Source organism: Aplidium turbinatum, chromosome 18, assembly GCF_918807975.1.
Source record: "Aplidium turbinatum chromosome 18, kaAplTurb1.1, whole genome shotgun sequence".
Taxonomy (NCBI): domain Eukaryota; kingdom Metazoa; phylum Chordata; class Ascidiacea; order Aplousobranchia; family Polyclinidae; genus Aplidium; species Aplidium turbinatum.
The window spans coordinates 18,149,231-18,172,344 of NC_137489.1; the positions used below are offsets into that span (position 1 = coordinate 18,149,231).

At 37.9% G+C, this 23,114-nt stretch overlaps 1 protein-coding gene across 1 annotated transcript; it reads left to right on the top strand.

Annotated features, from left to right (window-relative positions):
• The first annotated feature begins 620 nt into the window (after window positions 1-620).
• Window positions 621-4,684, top strand: LOC145787240 (F-box only protein 3-like). Its single transcript, XM_082598957.1, has one exon. The coding sequence runs from the start codon at window positions 621-623 to the stop codon at window positions 1,788-1,790; it is 1,170 nt and encodes a 389-aa protein (XP_082455083.1). The 3' UTR covers window positions 1,791-4,684.
• Window positions 4,685-23,114: the final 18,430 nt, after the last annotated feature.

The window sequence follows — 23,114 nt, forward strand, 5'->3', positions numbered from 1 at the left end:
CCACCCTACTGGATAATCGACCCATTCTGTGATAAAATTGTCGAATTTAGAACTTATATATGCGCTTCTTGTCTTTTGCTTTGAAAGAGAAAAAGAAAAAAAAGTGACTGTATAATAGTGTATACTGTATAGTGACGTCATGACCGGTCAAATAGTGTTTCAGATTCAAAGACCGGCTCCGGTCAAATAGCCAGTGCTGCCTTTTTATAAACACTTTACTGTACGTGTACAGCAATATGCAAACTAGCAAAAGTCTTGTTAAAACAGCCCAAGTCTTGCCAAGGCCTCAAATTCGTAAGGATTTAAATCAAAATCCAAGTCCATTTCTGATAAACAGCAAAAATGAACTTAGCAGCACTAGCATTTGCTTTTCAAAGTGTAACTGCCCTCTTGTGTAGTTCATAAAGTAGGTTAGTGGTGCACTAACTTAACTGAGCGAAGCCAGATTTTTCTGATCAAATATAACTGTATAGAAATAAGGCGTTCTGTCTAGTTTACTGTGCTGAGGAGACGTTTAGGTCAAATTAACAGTAGCATTCTGTATGCAGCTAATTTTTATTTTTCATATGGTAAGCCACAATTTCATGTTTGTGTTCCAGCTTATGTTTAACTTAATAAAGATGGAAAGTTTACCTGATTTAGTGCTTTTAAACATATTTAAAAGGTTAGATTTCAATAATTTTTTTGCAGTTAGTTATGTTTGTTCAAGATTCAACTGTTTATCTTCTTCTGAAATACTATGGAAACACTTCTGTAAGGAAATTTGGATAATAGATGAAATCAAGGAATATAATTCTTGGAAACATGCATTTATTTTACATTACAAAAAGTATGGAAAATATGCCAATTGCTACAAAAGTATCAAATCTTCATGGAACATTATTGAACGGTGGTTGCTAAAAAACTGTCCAGAAATACATGCAAGCTTAAATTCAGGAATTGATGAAGAATTGTTGAAAAAGTTTGAGAAAGACAACAATGTTGTTTTGCCATCAGATTTTAAGTTGTCTTACATGCTTCACAATGGTCAAAAGCATTTAGAATTAGGAAATGTTGGTTTATTTGGTGGTATTCTACTGCCTAATGAAAGCTATTTGTGTGCTTCTCTATATAGTTTTGAATCAGCAACTACAAAGTATTCACTGCACTGCCCATGCGCAATACCTATTACATGCAATCCTGTACTTAAGTATGCACATCATCAAGTGGTTTCAAAAACCTACAATACAAATCAGGAACCGTGTAAGCACTTGTCAGAAATTGTACTTTTGCGTGATGGCCAATATCATTCTGTAGCTTCCTCGTTTTCAGAATGGTTTTATCAATATGCAAAGAAACTGGCCAATGATGAGTATCTTGTAAAGGGAGGTAGAGTCCTGTCATATAATAAAGCCACTGAGGTGAAAACAGTGACTAACAATATTACTGTTGCCGTAAGATGGGCTTACGATCAAGTGTTTAATGCCATATCTTTGGAAAAGAACTTATATAGCTACATAATTACAATAACAATGTCACCAGATGCACCACAGTCCATGTCTTGTAAACTGTTATCTCGACATTGGGATATTGTAGACGAATGTGGTACTTCAGACACTGTTGATGGACCTGGGGTTGTTGGTTACTTTCCTGTTATGCGTCCTGGTGCAGAATTTACTTGGACCAGTTGTACTTCATTCCGTACTGACCATGGAGGTAGCATGGAAGGTTACTTTACGATGCAAAATCTTATGGATCCCAGCAATAGTTTTAATCTTAAGTGTCCTAAATTTGTGATGTCAAAAATGTAATTTTATTTTGGCCTATATGTTTTTATCAACTACACTTGCTTAGAGCAATCAACAGCTCACATTTATTGCCTGTCCAGCCAGCCTCCAACTCTGGCTATTTTTTCAACTTCGGGCCTGGGCTGATAGTTGCTCTGGCTCAGAGCGTTTGTGTGTATATACAGTACAAGCTTACCTTACAAACTTCATGCTTGCTTTGAAATATATGTGCTTCAAAAATCATTCCATGACAATATAGCATGGTCCGAATGCTATAAACTCTACACAAAATCAACCGATGTGTATCTGCACGAATGTAGCCTACCGTTTTGCCATATCTTGTCAGCTCAACACGTAAAGTCAACTACATTCCTGTTCCTTTGCCAGACGTCTACGTCGCCGTCGGATTTGCACTAGCAACAAATTCCTATACTTTTATAATACAATTTTGGTAAAGAGGTCAGTTTCTTCAACCACAGACATATACAACCAAGCAACCACACGGCATTTAACATTATTTTTTTGTGTTACTTGATAAGGGCTAACGTGTGGATGGCCGAAAACGTGTGTAGCTTATAGTTTAATTTTAATGGATTATGTTAAATGCCGTGTGGTTGCTTGGTTGTATATGTCCTATACTTTTACCTCACAATCCTCAACGGGCATTTTTTAAACGTGGATACAACTACAAAACTGTCAAGCCAAAATTAACAGCCGAAAGTCTTGGTTATTTTAGTCTTACATGGATAATCCTTCAGCCACTACTACATCCCAGCTAGCCATGCCTGTCATTTTTGCATTAATTCAACGTTTGCTAACGTTGGATCGGTGTGGAGGTGACGAGTTTAGCTGACTGGGGTCTAAAATTATCGCTTTATCAACTCAACTTTATAACAAAGCACGCTTGATATCTTCAAGACATAACTTTCCTGGGTAATAATTGGATTTCCGCAAGATGATGTTGTTTTTGCTAGTTTGTTTTATTTGTTTTTGTCATTGTTTTCATGTCAAGTTATGGCCTATCTATTTTGTGATTCGTGCAAGGCATGGTGCGTTGCGCTTGAAATGGCTTTGCCCGTGGTAGGATTTCTTTGTGGGGTTTTCTTTGCCTTCCTTGCTCTTCTTTGACTATGAGCTAAACGCATCAAGACGTGTTCCCCTGACGACCATCAGCACTCTTGATAACGCACCATGTCCGATCTTCATAGCAACTGTCCATACAAATCTTAAATATATCAGCTAAAGCTATGTGGGCTAATAAAGCCATTGCCTGAATATATGTTTTTTATTTTTTATTTTTTGTAACATTTTCTTCTTTTATTTTCCCTTTATATCTTAAATTTTTCTGAAGGTGTTGCGACCGTGCCAAGTTTTTTCAACTCAATAACTTACTTCGGTTACAAGCACGTTTTAACGTTCGCGATTTGTCGCTTCTACCTTTTTCTCGACCTTTGCTATGTTGACGTGTATTGTTTTTGATATGATGGTCAGAAATAAAAACAACTAAACTTAACTTCAATTAAGAGTGCTTTATCCCACCTGTTTTGTATCATTAAATTACAGTCCAAAGAACAGTTCTGCTATTTCATTTTCAAAAATCTTTCTGCACTTGCTTATCGTATATGACCTACAGTACATTGCTTGATATCTTAATGTTTTCTAAGCTTAAACCTTTTTCCAGTGCCACTGACACCAATGAATTTTCTCTACCCTAACAGCACAAAAACGTTTTCTGCTCTATCCCAACACAAAAACCAAATAAAATCGAATTCGTCATGTGTTTTCATTTCAGTTTGTCAGATCACAGCATTCATGATTTTCAAGTTTTTTGTAGATTATATTGTTGACCATTAAGCTGTATTTTTTCGACGACCCATTAAAAAGGGCGAAGATAAGTGTTGGATTGAAACTCTCAACACCATAGAAACGTCTGGTCTCAACATTCAACAAGTTCAGTTCAGTTTGTTTTTTGTTTCTGACCATCACAATGAAAAAAACAATAATATATGCCAAACGTAGCAGAGGTCTAGAAAAAGGTAGAAGCGACAAAACTCGGACAAGAGAGACCGATTTCAAATTTTCCTTTACTGATTTTTTATGTATTGGCGTAGATTGTTCTTTTCTTTTCACCACGCCTCACTTTGTGAAATGCTGTTTCAAGATTATTTTTTTCATGTTTTATTGGTTAACTTGATAATAAACGATTTTAGCTTGAAATGTGGAAAATCGCTGTGGTTGCTGTGCATTAAACTGCCTTGACATCAGCCATGTACAAATTTAACAATTTGGCGGTTCCATGCTATTACAGTAATTCCATCATTCATTGCAAAATAGCCCACCAAGCACGGTGAAAGTTGGATTTCTAAACGAATCTTTCGGAAGCATTAGGTGTCTACGTTTTAGGCTGCTGTCCTGCATCAGATTTATAAGCTAAGCCTTTTGTATTAATTTTGTTTTTGTACAAAAAATGTATTTTTCTACATCATTTACAGCGGACCTCGTTTCTCTATCTTTCGCAATGAATCTTATGTAGCTTTTCAGCAGTTAAAAAAATGCTTGTTTTAAATGATTTTCACAGTGTACATTTTATTTCACTGGTTAATCATCAGCCGGTCATGCCATTCCTGGCAGATGGCTTCCACATAGCCTATATTTGCACACCATTTTGTCATTAACTGTTCTCATCCAGGTGATTCCAATCTTTTCTTCAATGTCATTCACCATCTTCTTTTCGGTCTCTCTCTAGCTCTTTTTGCATATCTTGGTGTCCATTCTGTAGTTATTTTGGCCCGTCTGCTGTCTGTCATTCTTGATAAACGTCCGCCTATTGCCACTTTTGATTTGTTGCTTTTTCAAAGACATCATCTTTGATATGTGTTGTTTTCTATTTCACCGGTTAATAAATTTTTATGTTTTCATTTGCTTGTGCTTTTCCAGATACTAAACAGCCTACGCACTACGTAGCCGCCTTAGGCGACGGAAGCTTTGTTATACAAGTTTCCAAACCTGGCTGATTTTAGTCGCTTTATTGTATTTACTAGGCTAACACTCGTTAAAAAATGCAAGACAGCTGTAAATAGTTTTTCTGGTATGTGGGTTTGTGTAAAACCTGATAAAGTGCTCATTTTGATTTGTGCACATGTGTAATAAATAACGTAACGGATTCAGAAATGTTCTGCAGGTAGGCACTTTTACGTATTACACTGCCCGAAAAGGTAACCGCAACTATGCGTGACATACGACATCGCTGATGTTGGTAGCGCTATCATGCGTGACATGACTCAACACGTGATTATCTGGTCGTCTTTATCGAAAGATTTTGATACAAAGAAATTTAACTGATTGCTTCGCCACAACCAACGTTGCCTAATGGTTAGGGCAGAGGAGTAGTAATTTCGATTGCATGGGTTTGATTCCCGCCCTCTGCTAATACTATTTTTTCTTCTGAACAAGTAGAATTGTAAGAAGAATCGTTGTGACTGCAATCAGTGGAGTTTATGAGAAAAGTTGTGACTAAAACACCAGTAATGTCATATACGTTACGCATGGTTGCGGTTACCTCTTCGGGCAGTGTAATACGTAAAAGTGCCTACCTGTTCTGCAGGTCTATTGAAGAAATAGAGACTAGGTTGCCACATTAAATTGATGAAACAAATAAGAGTATTGTCAGAGGAGGGCATACACTACGTTGAAACAAACGCGCTACCGCTAAAATATGACAAAAGAGCAACCCTAACGTTGCTCGAATCAAAATTCGCTCGCACTACTTTAATTGGTCTTGATCTCACGCGGAAAAGCTTTATTCAAGTAACCTACTTTATGAAGTCAAATGCTCTTGAAAACAAATGGCGTTTAGAGTTGGAGTCAAAATTTCCTTCTTAGAGATTGTGCACAGGAACTTTGAGTGCTTGAATCGCCAGGTGTTTTTCAGGTCCATTAAAAAGGCATCATTAGCTGCTTAGACCAAACTCGTAAACGTGTTGCAAGACAGCCACACTTTTTTCCATGGTAAACTTGAACAAGTAGCACGCTTTTCAATATAAACCTCAAGCAAAACCAGCCCAACAAACCTGCAACTGCTGATTTTTTTTCCGCTATTACAAATCAAAACCGCGAAACTGGCAACTGTGTTCTAGTCTTTGAACCTAACATGTGAGCAGTGCTGTGTTAAGGGGGGGCCAAGGGGGGCCCGGCCCCCGGGCCCACCATCTCAGGGGGCCCACAAATAATAGACTTTCGCGCTTCAGTAAAGTTTTTTTGAGTTGCTAAATTTACTGCGTGTAGGCTACTTGTCAATTAGGACGATTTAGGTCTAATTATACTAAAACATCTCAAATTTGGGCCCTTTACTACACTGAAACATCTCTAAAAACACCATTACTATCTTAAAAGAAAGTTAAAATGCTATAAAGTTAGTATCATGATCTGCAGAAGTGTATTTAACATATAACAGGTGGGATGCAATTGAATATGTGAATCCAAGAAGGGCCCAATTGCCACAAAGTGTTTTTGCACACCCGTTTTAATTATTTTGGTTATTTACTTTTGTGGTAAAACTTCGATTATGATTACATGCTTAAGCCTACTGATTAGAAGCATCATACGTAAAAAGTTCACTTGGTGAAGATTCTGTGCAGAAACAATGGAGAAGTTGAAGTGTAATTGCTGTAGTTGGGCCCATTTCAAAATCAAAGGAAATTTGATAGGGTATTTTTTATGTGTTTACCGATATGTTGGAAACATTTGGCCATTTTTTTTTAAAGTATCATTTAGAAGACATTGGAAAGCACAAATAGTGAAATGAAAAAAAAACTGGAGGCCCCTTTGTGAATTCGCATATTCAATTTGTTTTCATCGAAAGAAATCAGAAAGCACAAAAAGTGAAATGAAAAAAGTGGAGTTGGGCCCTTTGTGAATTCACAATTCACATATAGCCTATAATTCAATTTATTTTCATCAATAAAAGTGTTTTGTTTTTAAAAATTGTGAGGTGTTGGCAAAATAACATTTCTGATAGTTTAATTATCATTTTATTTTTAACATTTACAATACCGTAATTTTAAATATCTTTGACGAGTGGTGTCGCGAGCAGGAAAATCTGTCCGCTGCCGCACTGCACATGTCTCCCCGTACACTGCTCCTGCACCACAAAAAATAAGAGTGCACTTGCACAAGTGCAGAGCAAATGCAAGAGAATTTATTAAATGAAAGCAAATTTTGGAAAAAATTTAAGGCCTATTTAGGAGATTGAGTAACTTGCAGCACTTAGTGTCTACCTTTGATAGCTCATCTGAGTTGCCTTTTATTGAATGCTGTGGGTACTTTTAGCAGAAACCTTCTTCTATATTTACTTTTTTTTTAAACATATGCACATGAAATTGCTCTTATCTTCAAATACCTTATAGACCTGGCATATCACATATTGTACGGTGGCCTACTGAAATTGCTTTGATCCAAAACAAAAATCATTCTTATCACAAGTGACCTGTGTATTCTTGCCACTAACCTAGGCTACCATACCCTAAAAACATTAATTAACTTGAATGTCTGCACAAAATAATGAAAGCTTTGCCTTGGAATGAAATAATGTTAAATAAAAATAATTACACCTGATTCTCAACACTCTTGACACTGCTTTTGTTTATAAATTAAACTTTACAATCACAATGTTTTTACAATGGTTGACTGAACAAGTAGTGTTGCCAGATAAACCATAAAAATGGTGAAAAACAACAATGTTACCAGACCAAATCTGAATGAAAATTAATAATTTCTTCAGTTTTGGTTTTATCCTCAGATTTTACCGCAACGCAAAGTTCAAACAGTCAAAATTCCGCGCGGTACAGTGGTATTTACGCGTCGTGAGTGACCATACTCTATTTCCAGTATTTATTTATTAGAAATTTTTAACACTTTTGGCTTTCATTCCGAGCAAAGGTGTAGCTAAGAAATGGTAGACCTGTGTTTGTGTTTACTTACATTTGTGTTGTTATGTAAACTGGTGAGAAAGTTTATTGAAGTGAACCACATTTTCATATCGGTGCAGTAAAAATATATTATACACAATACTATAGGTCTGCTTGACGATAGGAGGCCCAAAATTATTCTAGCCCCGGGGCCCACAAAAAGTTTAACACAGCACTGCATGTAAGGCAGAGGTTTGTTCAGGATCCGCACCGGTTCTTACTGTTTTTCAGCAGAGCAGAATTTTGTTTTGTTGGCAAAAGCCGGATTCTAAGTTAGCGTGACGATTTTTTTACCCAAAAACTTTTTTTTTAAGTTTCTGGCAACATTTTTAAAGCCCGAGAAAGTTTTGAACCTTGGCGTTTGTGTGCAAACTGCGTAGCTTAACCCTTATTAGCACAGGAATTTTAGGTACGGTAACTTAATCGGCACTGATGCTGACAAATTGTCAACATGGCATTTCCTTGTATTTTTCGATACAAATGCGCTGGTCTCGAAGTGAAGTTGTTATTTTAGATCAGGGGTGGGGAACCTGCGGGCCGAATGCGGCCCGCGTGACTGTTCCATGTGGCCCGCGTCAACAATTTTTTTCCCAAAATATATTGAGATAACAGCTCAAAAAAGAGTAAGCTCTGCATTCTACATACCGGTATACCCAGGCGCGGATCTATGGAGGGGCCCGGGCCCCCCCGAAATTTTGTGAGAAATTGCTGAATGGTTCGATATGCTTCTAAACAGCTGATATTAGTCCCAATGCGGACTTAACTTATCCCGGATGGGGGGAATTATTTTTTGTTATTCTTAAGGTTGAAATTATCCATCGATTATACATTTTAATAGCAACATTTGTTGGAGCTGGCTCAGCTGAAACCAACGCTGAGCCAAATGACGTCAGTTGAAACAATCTGAAACCTGAATTGTTTTATAGTTTTTAGTCTTCATCATACAATTTCAATCAATTACCGTAGGCTATATGTCTGCAAACATACAAATATCCAATTGGTCATGGACACTGCATACAGGGTTTTAAACCAGATTTCAAGTTTACTTTGCATGCTTAGCAATTTTTATTTCAGCAAAATTTATTGATTAACATGGCTGTTTTAATGTCTATTTTATAGCATATCGTATATGCCTTGTATCATTGTTCACAGTGGCATAGCCAAGGGAGGGGGGGGGGTAACAACCCCCCTTTGGCACGCGTGTGACGTCACGATATTGAAAATGATGCTTTCAGTTTCTATGTCTCTAAAACCTTTGCCTAATTTTAAGCGAAACTGCATTAAAAGAGCGAGTTTCGCCAATACCAAAGATTCAGTCATCTCAGCCAGGAATTAGCAACAAGAAAACATAGAGACTTAGCTTTATTACCGAAAAAATGCTGCAGAAAACATGATCTTTATCCTTTTGCTATGCCACCGGACAGCACCATTTTACAGGAATATTAATACCCATATTTTTGTTGAAAATGCTCTCAGAATGCACCAAATTCAAAGTAATTTTTTAAAATTTTCTGGGGGAGGTCCCCCAGACCCCCCGCCGCTGGGTGTCGCCTTTTGCGAACACGCCGTCGGGCTTCGCCCGCCAGCCGTCAAAACCCCCCAAACTCCTAGCTACGCCACTGATTGTTCATACCTGTTTTATGTTTTTCTTACTTTTTAATTCATTTTCAAATTTTCTGCCCCCCCCCCCCAAAAAAAAACTTCTAGATCCGCGCCTGGGTGTACCGTATTGCGAATGGCCTTCTATGAATAATCAGAGAAACCATGTCGTTGAACTCACTGATAGCCAATGGTTGTGTGACCTGGCGTTTATGGTTGACATTAGCAAGCACCTCTCCGAGCTCAACGTCAAGTTGCAGGGACCGAGTCAGTTTTGGAACTCCTTGTTTGCAGAAGTGAAATTATTTGAAGCTAAACTACATCTGTGGAAAGTACAACTTGAAAACAATAACACCATACATTTCCCTACCTTGCAAGAGCAAAAACCTTCTACAACAGCCAAATATGCCCATGTAGGCTATGTACGTGTCAATCTTATGGAGACATTTAATGCAAGATTTTTGGACATAAAGATTAAAGAAATGGAGTTAGATATTTTTGCCTCTCCTTTCAATGTGGTTGCAACTGATGTTCCTAGTACCGGTAACTTCCAACATGAAATAGTAGAGCTCCAGAGTGACGGTAGCCTACGTTAAAAGCGATGTACCAAAACATTCCACTGCTCAACTTTTATCAACGATACATAAATGCTGATGATTTTCCAGTCATGCGGAATATGCTTTGAAATATGTGTCTCTGTTTGGAAGGGTAGCCACTTTAACAAGTCGAAATTCTGCCACTGAAATTGACTACAATGCAACCGCCAACCAATCAGAACGTGTTATAAGAGGCTACCGTCCAATTGTGACCCTTCTAGCACTCATCCAGAGAGTTAATGCTTGTTTTGAACTTTATTTGGTAATTACAGAAGAAAAAGAGCAATAGCAGTGGTGAGAATCGAACACGCGTCAATGAAATGACTACTTTCTAGCCCTAACCCTAACCCCTAAGCCAACCAGCTGACAAAAAATCCATCACTTAATTTGCTTTCTATGATCTTCTTTTCGCCATATTTTACGTCACTAAACCGTAGCTTATGATTGGTTGGCGGTTTCATTCTAGTCAATTTCAGTAGCAGAATTTCGATTTGTTAAAGTGGCTACCGTTTGGAAGTAGGCCTACCTACCGTTGCGAGCAGTTTTTTTCCAAATTGAATCTAACAAAAAGTTGGCTTCGCTCCAGACTGACTGATAAAAACGTGGAGATGCAGTTAAGAGTTGCAACATCTTCCGTGTCAGCAGACATCACACGACTCACCAAAAATAAAAACTTTCAACCATCCTACTAGCTGTGAAAGTGAAATAAATCATTGTCTACTTCGCTGCATTTTTTATCTGTAGACTAAATACAATTTCGAAATTTTTAGTGGCCCGCCTGTGTTATTTCTCATTTTATGTGGCCCGCAATACTAAAAAGGTTCCCCCACCCCTGTTTTAGATGATTTGATGTTGATAAACCTTTAACAAAACAACCATTAATGTTAATTGGGTAGGTCTGCTTCCTACCCAGGACATACTTTTAACTTACTAGCTCTCAGATAAAATGCAAAGAAATCTTAACAAGCGAAGTTTTATCACGTATATCTCAAACACAAAAACGAAGAAACGTGGAGCACTACAACAAATTTGTTCAGCATTCCAAGCAATATTGGTTCTTCTGAAGTTTTTTGTGTCGTGGGCAAACCCAACGGCTACAAGTGACACATGCAGATCGAGTATGCTTTGCACATTAGGGTGGGCCGTTTTTGACTTTTTTTCGAAATTCAAAAACGGCTAGTCATAAAAAGTGGCACATGCATGAAAAAATTACGTGTGCAAAATTTCATCAGTTTGGGGGTGCATCTTCTGCCCCCGCAGGGGGGTCAAACTTTCAATTTTTCGAAAAAAAGTGGAAAATTTCACTTTTTGTTTTAACATAATTTTTTTTATAATTTTTCTTATGGCTAGTTATAAACTGTAAGTGGGATGTACCCAGAACTTTCCTATGTAAAGGCATGTTCGAAGCTTAAGGTTTACTGCCCCCGCATCGACGACCAAAATGCTGAATTTTCACCAATTTGAGATGCAATTTTGTCATTGTTCAATAAACAAACTTGTCACAAAAGAGCGAGATGGTGTTACCGCAGTACGCTCATTTATGTTCTGTCCAGTAACTTTGCATGATAATACGAATTGACAAACCATAATACGTAGTCTTGCTTATATTAAAAGCAATAGTAGCCTAAGCTCGATCAGTTACAGCTATAAAACGCAACCTATAATTTACTTTAGAATAAAAGCAATATGATCTGCAGTTTCCGTAAATGGAATGTACTGTACAGTTTCGACGTGAATTGTTATCATGGTTTGTTTACACAAATTTGTCATTTACAAACCAAAATTAAACGTTCACTTGATAGGCTACTACAAGAACCACATAGCCTACGGGAGCAAACTTGATTTGACAGCAATGTAACGATAAAAAAGAACTTGTGTTAACAAAAAAAAAAAAAATTGTGTCAAAAATGCAACAAACAAGAAGAACATTTAACCAGTTCACCAGATTATTGTTCAAACTTAGTTCTGGTTTAAGTCTAATGAATCATAAAATCTTGTTTCAACTGGAACCTAGGAATTTTTTTCCTTGATTGTAATTTTGCTTTAATGTAGCCTACCCATCTCTTTCAATGCTGTCCACCACATGTGATGAGGCATCTGTCACGAGTTTAATGGTTCTCTCAACGGCTTGTGTGTGGCAGGGAAACATAGGAAACAACTGTTGGGGAGGCATCTTTGTTTTGATGTGCTCTTCTATCACACTGCTGTCAACACCACGCATCATTGGGGGTTCCGTAACTGGAATATTTTGCCAGTCTATCATCTCAAAGTAACGTTCGGAACTGAACTGCAATATTGGCAAGGTGAATTTTCGCTGACGAGTGCTGTGAGATGATAATATTCTTGAATTGAAAATTCTTCTCCATCCTAGTTCCCTTACATACTCTTCGGTATCACATATCATTGCAATCAAAATGTTTTCAGGATGGGCATAAAACGCATTCCTCTGTAGTACTTTGTTGACGATATTGCGAGCTTTATTCGATAGCTTCTGAGCAGAGTGTAGAATGTTAAAGAAATGTTTTGGGCCATTAGTGAAATTGCTTTCTTTTTTAATGGCAAACCATACTGGAATGTAAACATTCATAATATAGTCCACAAGTTCCACTAATACAGCTGACGGTTCGTTAGATGCAACATACAAACGTAGAATTCTATTGGCTGTGGTCAACCATCTTGAGTGGTTCATCATACCTGGACTCCTAGATGCGAAATGAATTGATATTTCTCCACTTTTCACTGCTCTGTGCATGTGTAGAAGATATTTTTGGTCAGTGCTGAGGTCATTTTAATCAATTTCAATCTCTGGTGCCGGAACTGCTTTATATTTTACAACATCTAGTTGTGTGACAGTGGCTAGCTGCTTTCCAATGGGCCCAGTGAAGCTATCAGGTCCGCTAGTATTGCCATCCAGTTCTTTTATAAGATGCCTAAGAGGCAATTCATTACCGTGGAGTAGGCATATTAACCATTGAAGCGGCTTTTGGAAATGATCTTCCAGGAGCTTTATCACGCCGCCTTTTTGACCTGTGTTTACTGCGGTTCCATCGCATCCAATTGCCATTACATTATCGTAGCTAATTTTATTGGATCCAAGATATTCAAGAATCCCGGTAGCTATTGACACACTAGATCCGTTGGCTGCAGTAAAATGGCCAATGAAATGAGAACTTGGCTCCTCAATTAAAGTAATGTGCTCTTCAACTGCGAAATGTTTTCGAAATCGCCCAGCAATTTCATCTTGTTTGATGGTTTGATCTTTTCGGCCATCAAAATATATGCTTTGCAAATTTAGGCACATGATACTTTCCGTTTGAGTTGTAAGCCTCAGTTTTTTTCTCGCTCTTCTCACTTTGTTTTTGTCTATAACGGATTGAGATTCGCTATCCGTTACAACTCCTGCATCTTGTAGAAGTGATGAAGCAATAAGTGCTGCAGACCTATCTGAAATACTAGTACGATCGCATGATTCAGCAAATACTACTAAACTGGAAGTAGCTTTGCTTTTTCTGGGGTTTTCCGAGGCAAAACTGGGTTGATAATCATCATCATCTCCGCAGCTTTCTTCATTGGATGACAACGTTTCTGAGCTTGAATAAGAAGTTGAAGGTGTTTTAACCAAAGCTCTACTTGTGCCTGCTCCTGGGTCTTCACGTAAAGAATGGAATTGTTCTGATCTTGCGACTCTCCTCTGAAAACGCTTAAAATTAGATTTTGTGGTCGATTTATCAAGTTTATCAATCACCATTATGCGGGTTGTTCTTTGATCAAGAAGGAACTGTTGTTCCGTAACAGGGACACGATTTTCCTGCGGGCAAGTACATTGCTGAAAATTGGAACACTTACAACAACCGATATCAAATAATGTTTGCTTTGCAGATTCTTTCATTTGCTCCAAATTTTGCTGAAATTTAGGCCCACCTCTAGACTTTGACTTCAAAAGGTTATTCATTTTTTCTTTGTAACTCTTTATCATAAAACATATACGTTTTTGTGAAAGGTGCGGGATCGATGCAAGTTTCCACAAGTACTGCAGCTTTTCAGCAACAATTTGAGTGATGGCCTGAAAGGTTGGCTCCTTTTTTTCTCGTAAATGTATTCTCACAAATTGGTAATATCTCATTACTTCTTCGTACGTAGGAAGATTTCGTAAACTTAGCTCGTTTGCCGGACCAAATATCGGACACTCTGAAGCACTGCGAGTAGCCATTTTAACAATTAAACCATAAATTAACCATAACAGAAGTTCTGGAATAAATATTGTAAATGATCAAAAAAACCTTTACTTTTTGTATGAATTATTTCTATGTCACATGGAAATATTAAGCCTAACTAGTCTGCTAGCCTCATAGATTATCGTAAGTTTACACTGTATTTACGGAACCTGCAGTTCATATAGCTTTTATTCTGAAGTAAAGTATCTGAACAAACCGACCACTGTAATTTATAAGTTGCGTTTTATAGCTGCAACTGATCAAACTTGCTATTGCTTATCTCTTTTATCTCAGTTCGTAACTACGAATCAACCCAGTCAGCAAAGTTTGTCAGCAAAGCAAAGCAACATGGTCCAACAAGAGTAACGTGGCGATACCAAGTGAACTGATGTACCTCATTCGTATCATCCTACAAAGTTAATTGACAGAACACAAATGAGCGTACCATCTCGCCCTTTTGCGACAAGTTTGTTCATTGAGCAATGACAAAATTGCATCTCAAATTGGTGAAAATTCAGCATTTTGGTCGTCGATGCGGGGGCAGTAAACCTTAAGCTTCGAACAAGCCTTTACATAGGAAAGTTCTGATGGGTACATCTCACATACAATTTATAACTAGCCATAAGAAAAATTAAAAAAAAAAATATGTTAAAACAAAAAGTGAAATTTTCCACTTTTTTTCGAAAAATTGAAAGTTTGACCCCCCTGCGGGGGCAGAAGATGCACCCCCAAACTGATGAAATTTTGCACACGTAATTTTTTCATGCATGTGCCACTTTTTATGACTAGCCGTTTTTGAATTTCGAAAAAAAGTCAAAAACGGCCCACCCTATTGCACATCTGTAGCATCTTCTCCGTTTGATACTTCGAACTGTGCGATTGAAAGTGCTTGAAGTAGCAACATCGATGAACTTGTGGCGCCCGAGAGCTAATTTTCTCTGACGCAACACGCGTCACTGTGACGTCATGTAGTATTCCAGAATCTTCCTTTCCAATCAACAAATACCGCGTACTTTCGGAATGCAGTCTTGTGATCAATCTTTGCATTGTGCCTGAATCGCAGTAGGCTACCACTGTATTTCATTGACTATAGTGAATCCACCGTTGTATTCGGTTACGTTAGATGATCGCATGTAGAATTGGCAATGCCTGTGGATGCGCCTCTCCAATTTAAACTATAGAGTTCTTTTTAAGAAACTGCAACTATGATCCTTCACCATACTGTACTATTCGAGACGATTCGAGGATTATTCAACTCAGACTCGCTACTTTGCAATCAAGTTGGTTGTTTGATTTCTGTGGCTTCTAGAACGTAAAATGGTGAAATGTAATATGCAGAATTCTGTTCTCTGGAAGATGTAGTCGTAGACGCCATTTCCTTTACCAAAGTTGAAGTTCTTTTTGTTATGATGGAGTTTGTAATCAAGGACGCCAGCATGCTAGTATGTCGGTAGTGGGATGGTTAATAGTTCGGTGTTCTCGTTTTGTTATGTTTGGATTTCTGTTCTTCTGAAACTAGCAACCAAGTTAATAAACAATGCAGTCTTAAATAATTCTATTTCATGGTCAAAGTCTGTTCCGTCAAGCCAGTCGATAGATAAGACAGTGAAGAAGACTATCGTGTCCTGGTCATTCCTCGCCAGTTCTGATTTCGGTTCTGCCCAGGAGTGTCGCCGTCAGCACGGACGGCTGTATATGAGCGCGCGAGCTAAACTACCGCGTCCGCTACAAACTCCAACTTTTCGGCAAGTAGCCTAGTTTAGTTTCTCCCGCCAATTTTCTTTTTTTGACATACGGTTGAGCAAAGCTAAGTTGTTTGAGAAAATCTGGTTTTTTGTTACTTAACTTTTACCATTGCCTCCCATTATGAGAAATGCGTTGTTACTGATAACATTTATCAAATTGTAATTTATAACCATTGGCTAACGATTTTTTTTCCTTAAGCAATTGAAGTCTTCACAGTTTTCATCAAGAGTGTCAACTCCACCTTTATGCTTGTTATAATCCATGATAACTGATGTAAGTTTACTGTGAGAGTCAGCGATGGAAACAGAAGAGTGTGAAGAAGACACCATGAGGACATTCCTATTTCGTTTTGATGCATAGGACAATAGCAGAAACTTGTTCAAATGGTCATACAACCTTTCAGTACTTTTCACCTCTCTTCCCCCTGCTGATTTGAGCTGCGATGGAACTTCACGGCGATCAGCCATCAGCCTACTATTCCTACCAATGTAAGATTTTAAAGCAAAAGTTTGCAAACCAGTCCATGAGATGTAAAATACCTGTCAACGTATATATCCTGACCACGACCAAAGTAAACAGAACACAGGTTCATCATTATATTATCTGCAAGATTTCTGTGAGGAGCCGAGTCGAGTTCTTTTCCTGAATAAAGAATGCCACTTAGAGCAAAACCTGTTGTGGCTTCACACAGCCAAAAGAACTTTAGACCACATTTCCTTGGTTTCGATGACGTGTAGCCTATGTTCTTCCAGGAATTTTGCTTCGATATCCGACCACAGTCAATGCTTCCTTAGGAATGTAGACGTTGCGCAGGCTACTGTTGAATGCTTCCCAGACCTCTCGAATAGCAGCTGCATCGTAGCAAAAATTTGAATCGATTTAGTACCATAACCACTGTATAAAATAGCCTACTATCAAGAGGATCCCACAATCGACGTAAATTGGTGAAGTTATCTCTGTCCAAGCCAGCACGTATCATAATTACAAGACCTGTCTCAACTTCTTCAATTGTAAAGTTTTTGTGTACAGAATTAGGCAACATCTTACATTCGTGTCTCACGTCCCTTGCTTTTCTGTTCATCTCACGTAGCCTACTATCTGAAGTATAATTTCAGGCCGCTAAAATAATTTGAAGGCATCCACTTCAAGTTCAGGAGCAGCATCAATCCGAGGCTGTTGCGTCAATACATTTCTTCTTCTGAGCCCGCCTGGAAAAGGATTTGCATAATAGGTGGCATTGCCAGCTGTTATTGATAGTTTATCTTCTGTTATCTGTTACTTTATCTTCCTTAGCTTTTATCTTCATCTTCTGAGGAACCATCATTAGATTATTGATCTGCATCACTACCAGTCTCGTCATCTTCACTTTCTTCCTCAAAGACATCTATATCGAACAGTTCCTCCTCTTCCAAAGGCAGTTTATCAACATCTGGTTGAACTCACATTCACTAGGCCTACTACTTGTAGCCTCAGCACGAGAGTCGCTATCAACATCATCAGAAGTTATTTGCAGTTCTTAGGGCCTCTTGAATTGAAAATCTTCTCTGTCTGTCCATCAGTAAATTTGCACCTTACTGTAATTAACCGAAACAACCTTTGAATTTCAAGTAGTTGGCATTTCATGCCAAGTATCTTGTAAGAGCTGATTAGAGCTAATAAGGCAAATGTTTCCGACACAACTGCTTAGACAGTATTTTTCTTCTGAGTTATATCAACTGGCAGTCTAACTCCTCCTAGTGACTAGGACCTAGGTGACTAGGATGACTAGGTGACTAGGACCTAGTCAGACAGCGATTCACTAAATACACGTGCAACTTTCCTGTAAGTCGCCGGTTATCACTTTGTGATAATACCTAGCTACTGCATAGTGGCTTTAAATTCCAAACTCCTATTGTTTCTGATTGTTGACATTTTGTCAACAGATGTGCCGATTAAGTTAAAACACAAATAACTCATCGTAGAAACAATTTAACGTTTTGAAATCGCTACAGCAGTAAGCTACTCAGAAGTTCTCCTTCGTCACCGGATGTTGCTGAGCTAGTGCATAAGGGGCGAGAGCAATCTCACACAAAAAAGTCTATGTTGACAAAATGTCAACGCATGTGCTGATAAGGGTTAAAGCTTATAGGCTACATGTCATTCATTCCCCTAGCAAATAGTTATCATGCCTTAATGTTTTGCAAACATCTTTCAACAAACAGTATGAATATATTAATCTGTCCTGTAGTGAAATATTTTTTACTAAATTTTTAAAAGTAAAATTAATTCGGATCTGAGATTATGTAGGCTAGAAGAGGTTGAATCTGAATCTCTTTCTATTTTACTTCAAGAAAGCCTAGTGTTCATCCTGAAACATTAGGGTCGACCAGCTATTTGCAGTAGGCCTAACTCCTCCATTTTTTGCATTTTCATAATTATTCAAGGCCTTTTTTGTCAGGTCATCCTTCACAGTGTCTTTCTGTGTTTTCTTTAGTCTTTTTCTCATTTTTCCCGTTATTTTTTTATTATTCCAAACTTGCTTTGTCAAATTATTCTCATCCATTGACACAAGATGTCCGAATCGAATCTTAGAAAGCAAAATCAGATCAAGATCCTAAAAACCTTGGATTCGTAGCTTACACCTCTGATATGAGGTCAACGTATCAGTTGGCTAACTTCAAAGCGGACAAATAAAATCACAATATTCCGAATAACAGAGTCAACAACTTGAAAAGACTTGTTGGCATGTGGGAATCAAAGACACACGGCTATCTTTTTCAATAGCCGACCTTATTATTTGAAATATTGCACATAATGAAAGATAGATAGATGTTTATTAGCTGCTGCGAAAAAGATGCACAACAAGTCAAAACACAATGTACATAGCAAAACTGTTGGAATGATTACAATTAAAAAAAAGAAAATGATGAAAGCATCACAACAGCGGGAGGCTGCAAAGTGACCATTCAAGGTCTTCAAGTCAAGCAGCCACCCCTTAACTCATCAATGATGACTTAATTATAATTGGTTAATTGAGAAAAAGACATAGGCTAATAATAAATAAATAACAGTGAAGCTGTCCAAGATGTGAAGAAATTAAAAAAATTTTTAAGTAGGCCAACGTAGCCTGTGTTACATTTGCAAGGCAGATTAGTAGGGCCTAATTTAGCATTTGCCTAATATGTGTCAATAATTTTCTTTTTACTAATTTTCAACTTACCTACATTTTACTAATTTTCAACTTACCTACCCCACGTGGTAAGTTGAGCCGGGGTGTGAGGTAAGTTGAGCCACTCGTTTAAGTTCAATAATAAAAGCTGTAGCGATGGTAGCCTAGCCTACATATAAAATGTTATTCACGAAATTATTGCCCGGCTATTTGTCCCGAATTGTAACATGGACTGTGACGCAATGGTGACGTCATCATTGCAATGCACTGTCATGCTTGAGCGACAATCTCTTATTATTTTTTCATTATTCACTAACTTGTGTTTTCGCTGCTTGGCGAAAACGTGGTTCGGCCTTTTACGATGTGATAAATCTATCGGACGGACGTATTAGAGTATGCAACAGTGGCGTAGCCAAGGGGAGGGGTAATTTGGGTGTTAAACTCCCCCCCCCCCTTGGCACGCGTGTGACGTCACGATATTGAGAATGATGCTTTCAGTCTAAAAAAAAATTGCCTATTTTTAAACAAAACTGCATTAAAAGAGCGAGTTTCGCCAATACCAAACATTCAAACATCTCAGCCAGGAATTAACAACAAGAAAACATAGAGACTTAGCTTTATTTCCGAAAAATGCCGAAGAAAACATGATCTTATCCTTTTGCTATGCCACCGGACCGCACCATTTTACAGGAATATTCATAGCCACATTTTTGTTGAAAATGCTCTCAGAATGCACCAAATTTTTTTTTGGGGGGAGGCCCCCCACACCCCCGCTGCTGGGTCGCCATACCCCCCTTTCAAAATTCCTGGCTACGCTACTGGTGTGCAGTGACTATTCCACTTCACAATCGATCCAGTCTCTTGATGGCAATAGGCTATGTAATCTTCACTCAACACATGTGGAAACTGGAGTCGAAAGTTGGAAAGAAAACAGGTTGGGTAGCAGTTAATACATAGCTGTTACCAGGAAGAAAGAACAACATGTGAAAAGATAAATTTATTTTGTTGTGACTGTTCGACTGTGAAATTGCGCACTTCCTTGCCGACAAATCTGCCACTTTTTTGTTGATTAAACGTCAACAGACGTTGAATCAATGCAGTACTAGCAGATCGTGTTAACTGAGCTGCAGAACAAAAAATAAAACGATGAATTAATACACAATCCTGATAAACCTCCCAATGTGAATTTTCTAAATCAATTTCCGTTGTCTGTCAGATCTAAACTTATTCCATATGCCACTGATCAAGAGAGCATGGAAACCGGAATTTCTGCTGACGGCAGAAAGTTTCTCCAAGTGGTCGCGTGAGGAAGCTTTAACGACATCCTCTTTAAGAAAAGCACACTCAGTGTCTGCTTTAAAGACAAAGGACAACCGTTCCTTTCTGGCTTTTCTTAAAAAGGCACTTTTCTTACAAAGTTGGCCTCAATTTCTCCATCTTCATTGAAGCATTTGATTTTACCAATGTAATGCACAAGTCGGGTTCTCCCTTGCATGTTGCTAGTAGGCTGCAGGTTACACTACAAATAAATTTAAACTTCAATAGACCAATTGACAAATTATTTTTCCAGCGATTTAGACTATTAAAGAGTAAAATACACTTTGTTATCCATTTAATGACTACATATATCATCACTTAACACTGGCAGCTGAAGTGAGGTAAGTTGAGCCACCGGCAGTTGAGTCAACTTACCTCAAGGCCGCCATTAAAAGTTAAACGGGAATTTCTCCAGTCATATATGAGCTAGCAACCTCACTTTAATAGTTTCTGAATAAGCTAACATTAGTGATTACTGTTAGACATATCAATACTGGTGAATGCCACAGACATTTTGTACAACTCAAAAAATCTTTTTTTTCAAAAAGTTCAAAAAACTTCCCAAAATCACTAAAAGTAGTTTTTCTGTCTTTCTACAAGACAAAGACCTATAATCTTTACAGAACAGCTCCATATAAGATAAACGGTCAGGCAGGTGGCAGTAGAAAGTTGATGCGATTTTTATTTTTTGAGTTACAGGGGGTGGCTCAACTTACCCACTGGCTCAACTTACCTCACCTTCCCCTATCTTATTCCAAATTTTTGCGCCAGAGTATTTTATTGAGCGTTGTAGTTTTGTGGTTGTGTATCGATAATAGTAATCTAGGTTGGTCGAGTTTCGAGTAGTAAAGTGGTGAATTTCGTTGCATTTTTTAAAGTAGTTTTGAAAAGAATCGGGTAATGAGTTAAAACTAAACTGGTACATAAATTTAGCAATATCGAAGTTGTACAGATCTTTTAACTTGAGGATATTGAGTTGTTTATAAAAGGGTACAAATAAGACATGGGAGTTCGATTTCAGAATGTATTCCAGTTAGAAATCCATGACTGGATAATCGACTTATTCTGTGATATTTCCGAACATGGAAATCTTGAGAAGGAACTGATCACATTGCAAAGCACTCAAATCGGAGTTCAATATCTCGTATCAATCGTTCTGGCTACAGAACCAAATCAAAGTGAAATACCCTCACGTGTGGAATCGGGTCAAAGTTTTTATCATTGCCTTTCCCAGCTCATACTTGTTGGAGCGTGCTTTCAGTGCCTTGATAACGCTTCTGGATAACAAAAGAAACCGTATTGATATAGTTAGACGGGGAGACTTAAGATTGTTCCAATCCAAACTGGAACCCGATATCAAGAAGCTGATGACATTGCACTAACCTCATTCGTCTCATTAGAGTTAGACTTTAAGTTGTGATGAATGGAAAATAACTTTGGTTTTACTATGTTTGTCGAAAGGGGCTTTTGATAGGCTACTCTGTTCGTTGTCCAGAGGGGCGCTATTTAAAAAAGTTAGAGAAACACTGGTTTACTCGGACGACTAAAGAAAATTCCTGACATAGCCTAAATTACATGGATCAAAAAAGCTTGTTTTCACCTGTGAAATCACACAATGCTAATTACTGTCAAACAACTCTCCACTATTCTGGTTTTCATTTGAAATAGCCTAACTGTAAAATTGGTGTTTTCCAATCAAAAAAATCTTTATAGTTTACCAAGGACTAAATAATCCGATGTTCTATTGGCCTCACTGTATCCATAGGTCCCACATGGCCACATCTCCCCTAACTTTTAGCCTTTTTAGGCTAATAGTATTTTTAGTAATTTCTACTCTTTACAACTTTTTGTTTTTTAGTAGCCTACCCTATGTTTAGCAGAAAAGATGCACGTTCTTGTGTTCGTGGAAACTATTTGCTTTGTTTTCAAACTGTAAACAATCGTGATTCATCACGACAACTTCAAGAGTTTTGGCTCAACTTATCAGGAATAAAAACAACTGAATTACTTTCAATTCCTCAAATTATTTTTAGCCATTTACTTTCTTGCCAATGTTTCAGCTATGAGTCATAGATAAAATGCAGCTTAGCTTTCTGCAAAAGCATATTTTTATGTTGCAGCATTTCAGGCGATGGCTTTGAGGTGAACCCCCCTCTCCGTGATATCTGATTATTTTGATTGTTTTGTGTTTAACATGGCTTTGAACTCGAAAGGTTATTTTCTATTTAAATTGAGTTTTGTAAACACGTGTTTTTGTTGAGATAGCAATCAATAGCAAGAAATTACCTGCAAAGGAACAAAAAGTAAAAAAAGTTGGGTAGCCTAACTGGTAGGCCTATCAAGCTTTACAAATTTTTGCTTGCTTTAAGCCTAAAAGATATAATTTGTTGTTTCAAAGCCTTGTAGGGCTTGTTGAGGCATAACTAGGCTGTTGTGGACCCAGGCCAATCACCTGCTTGAATAATTGATCTGTTTTCACTGGTGAGCAGCCAAATTTTTCGTTGGCAACAGCTTCCACCGTTTGTTGAAACAGCTCGTTAATACGAGCAACTTTATTTTTGCGCTTAAAAGTTTTGCAAACAAAAGTTTATCTCATTTTGACGTGAAATTATTTTGTCTTTCATTTCGAGATCGTAGCCTACTATTTATTTTGTTATGTGCTTAAAAAAATATAGCCTAAGATGCATGAGATTCGTACCATGCAGAAAGCGTCACAAAGTAAAACTGGTTAGGCTTTTCACTGGGCAGCATTTTTTAACTTA

What these genes read in the sequence shown, in the direction of transcription:
- LOC145787240 (XM_082598957.1), top strand. Translation starts at nt 621, where the DNA reads ATGGAAAGTTTACCTGATTTAGTGCTTTTAAACATATTTAAAAGGTTA.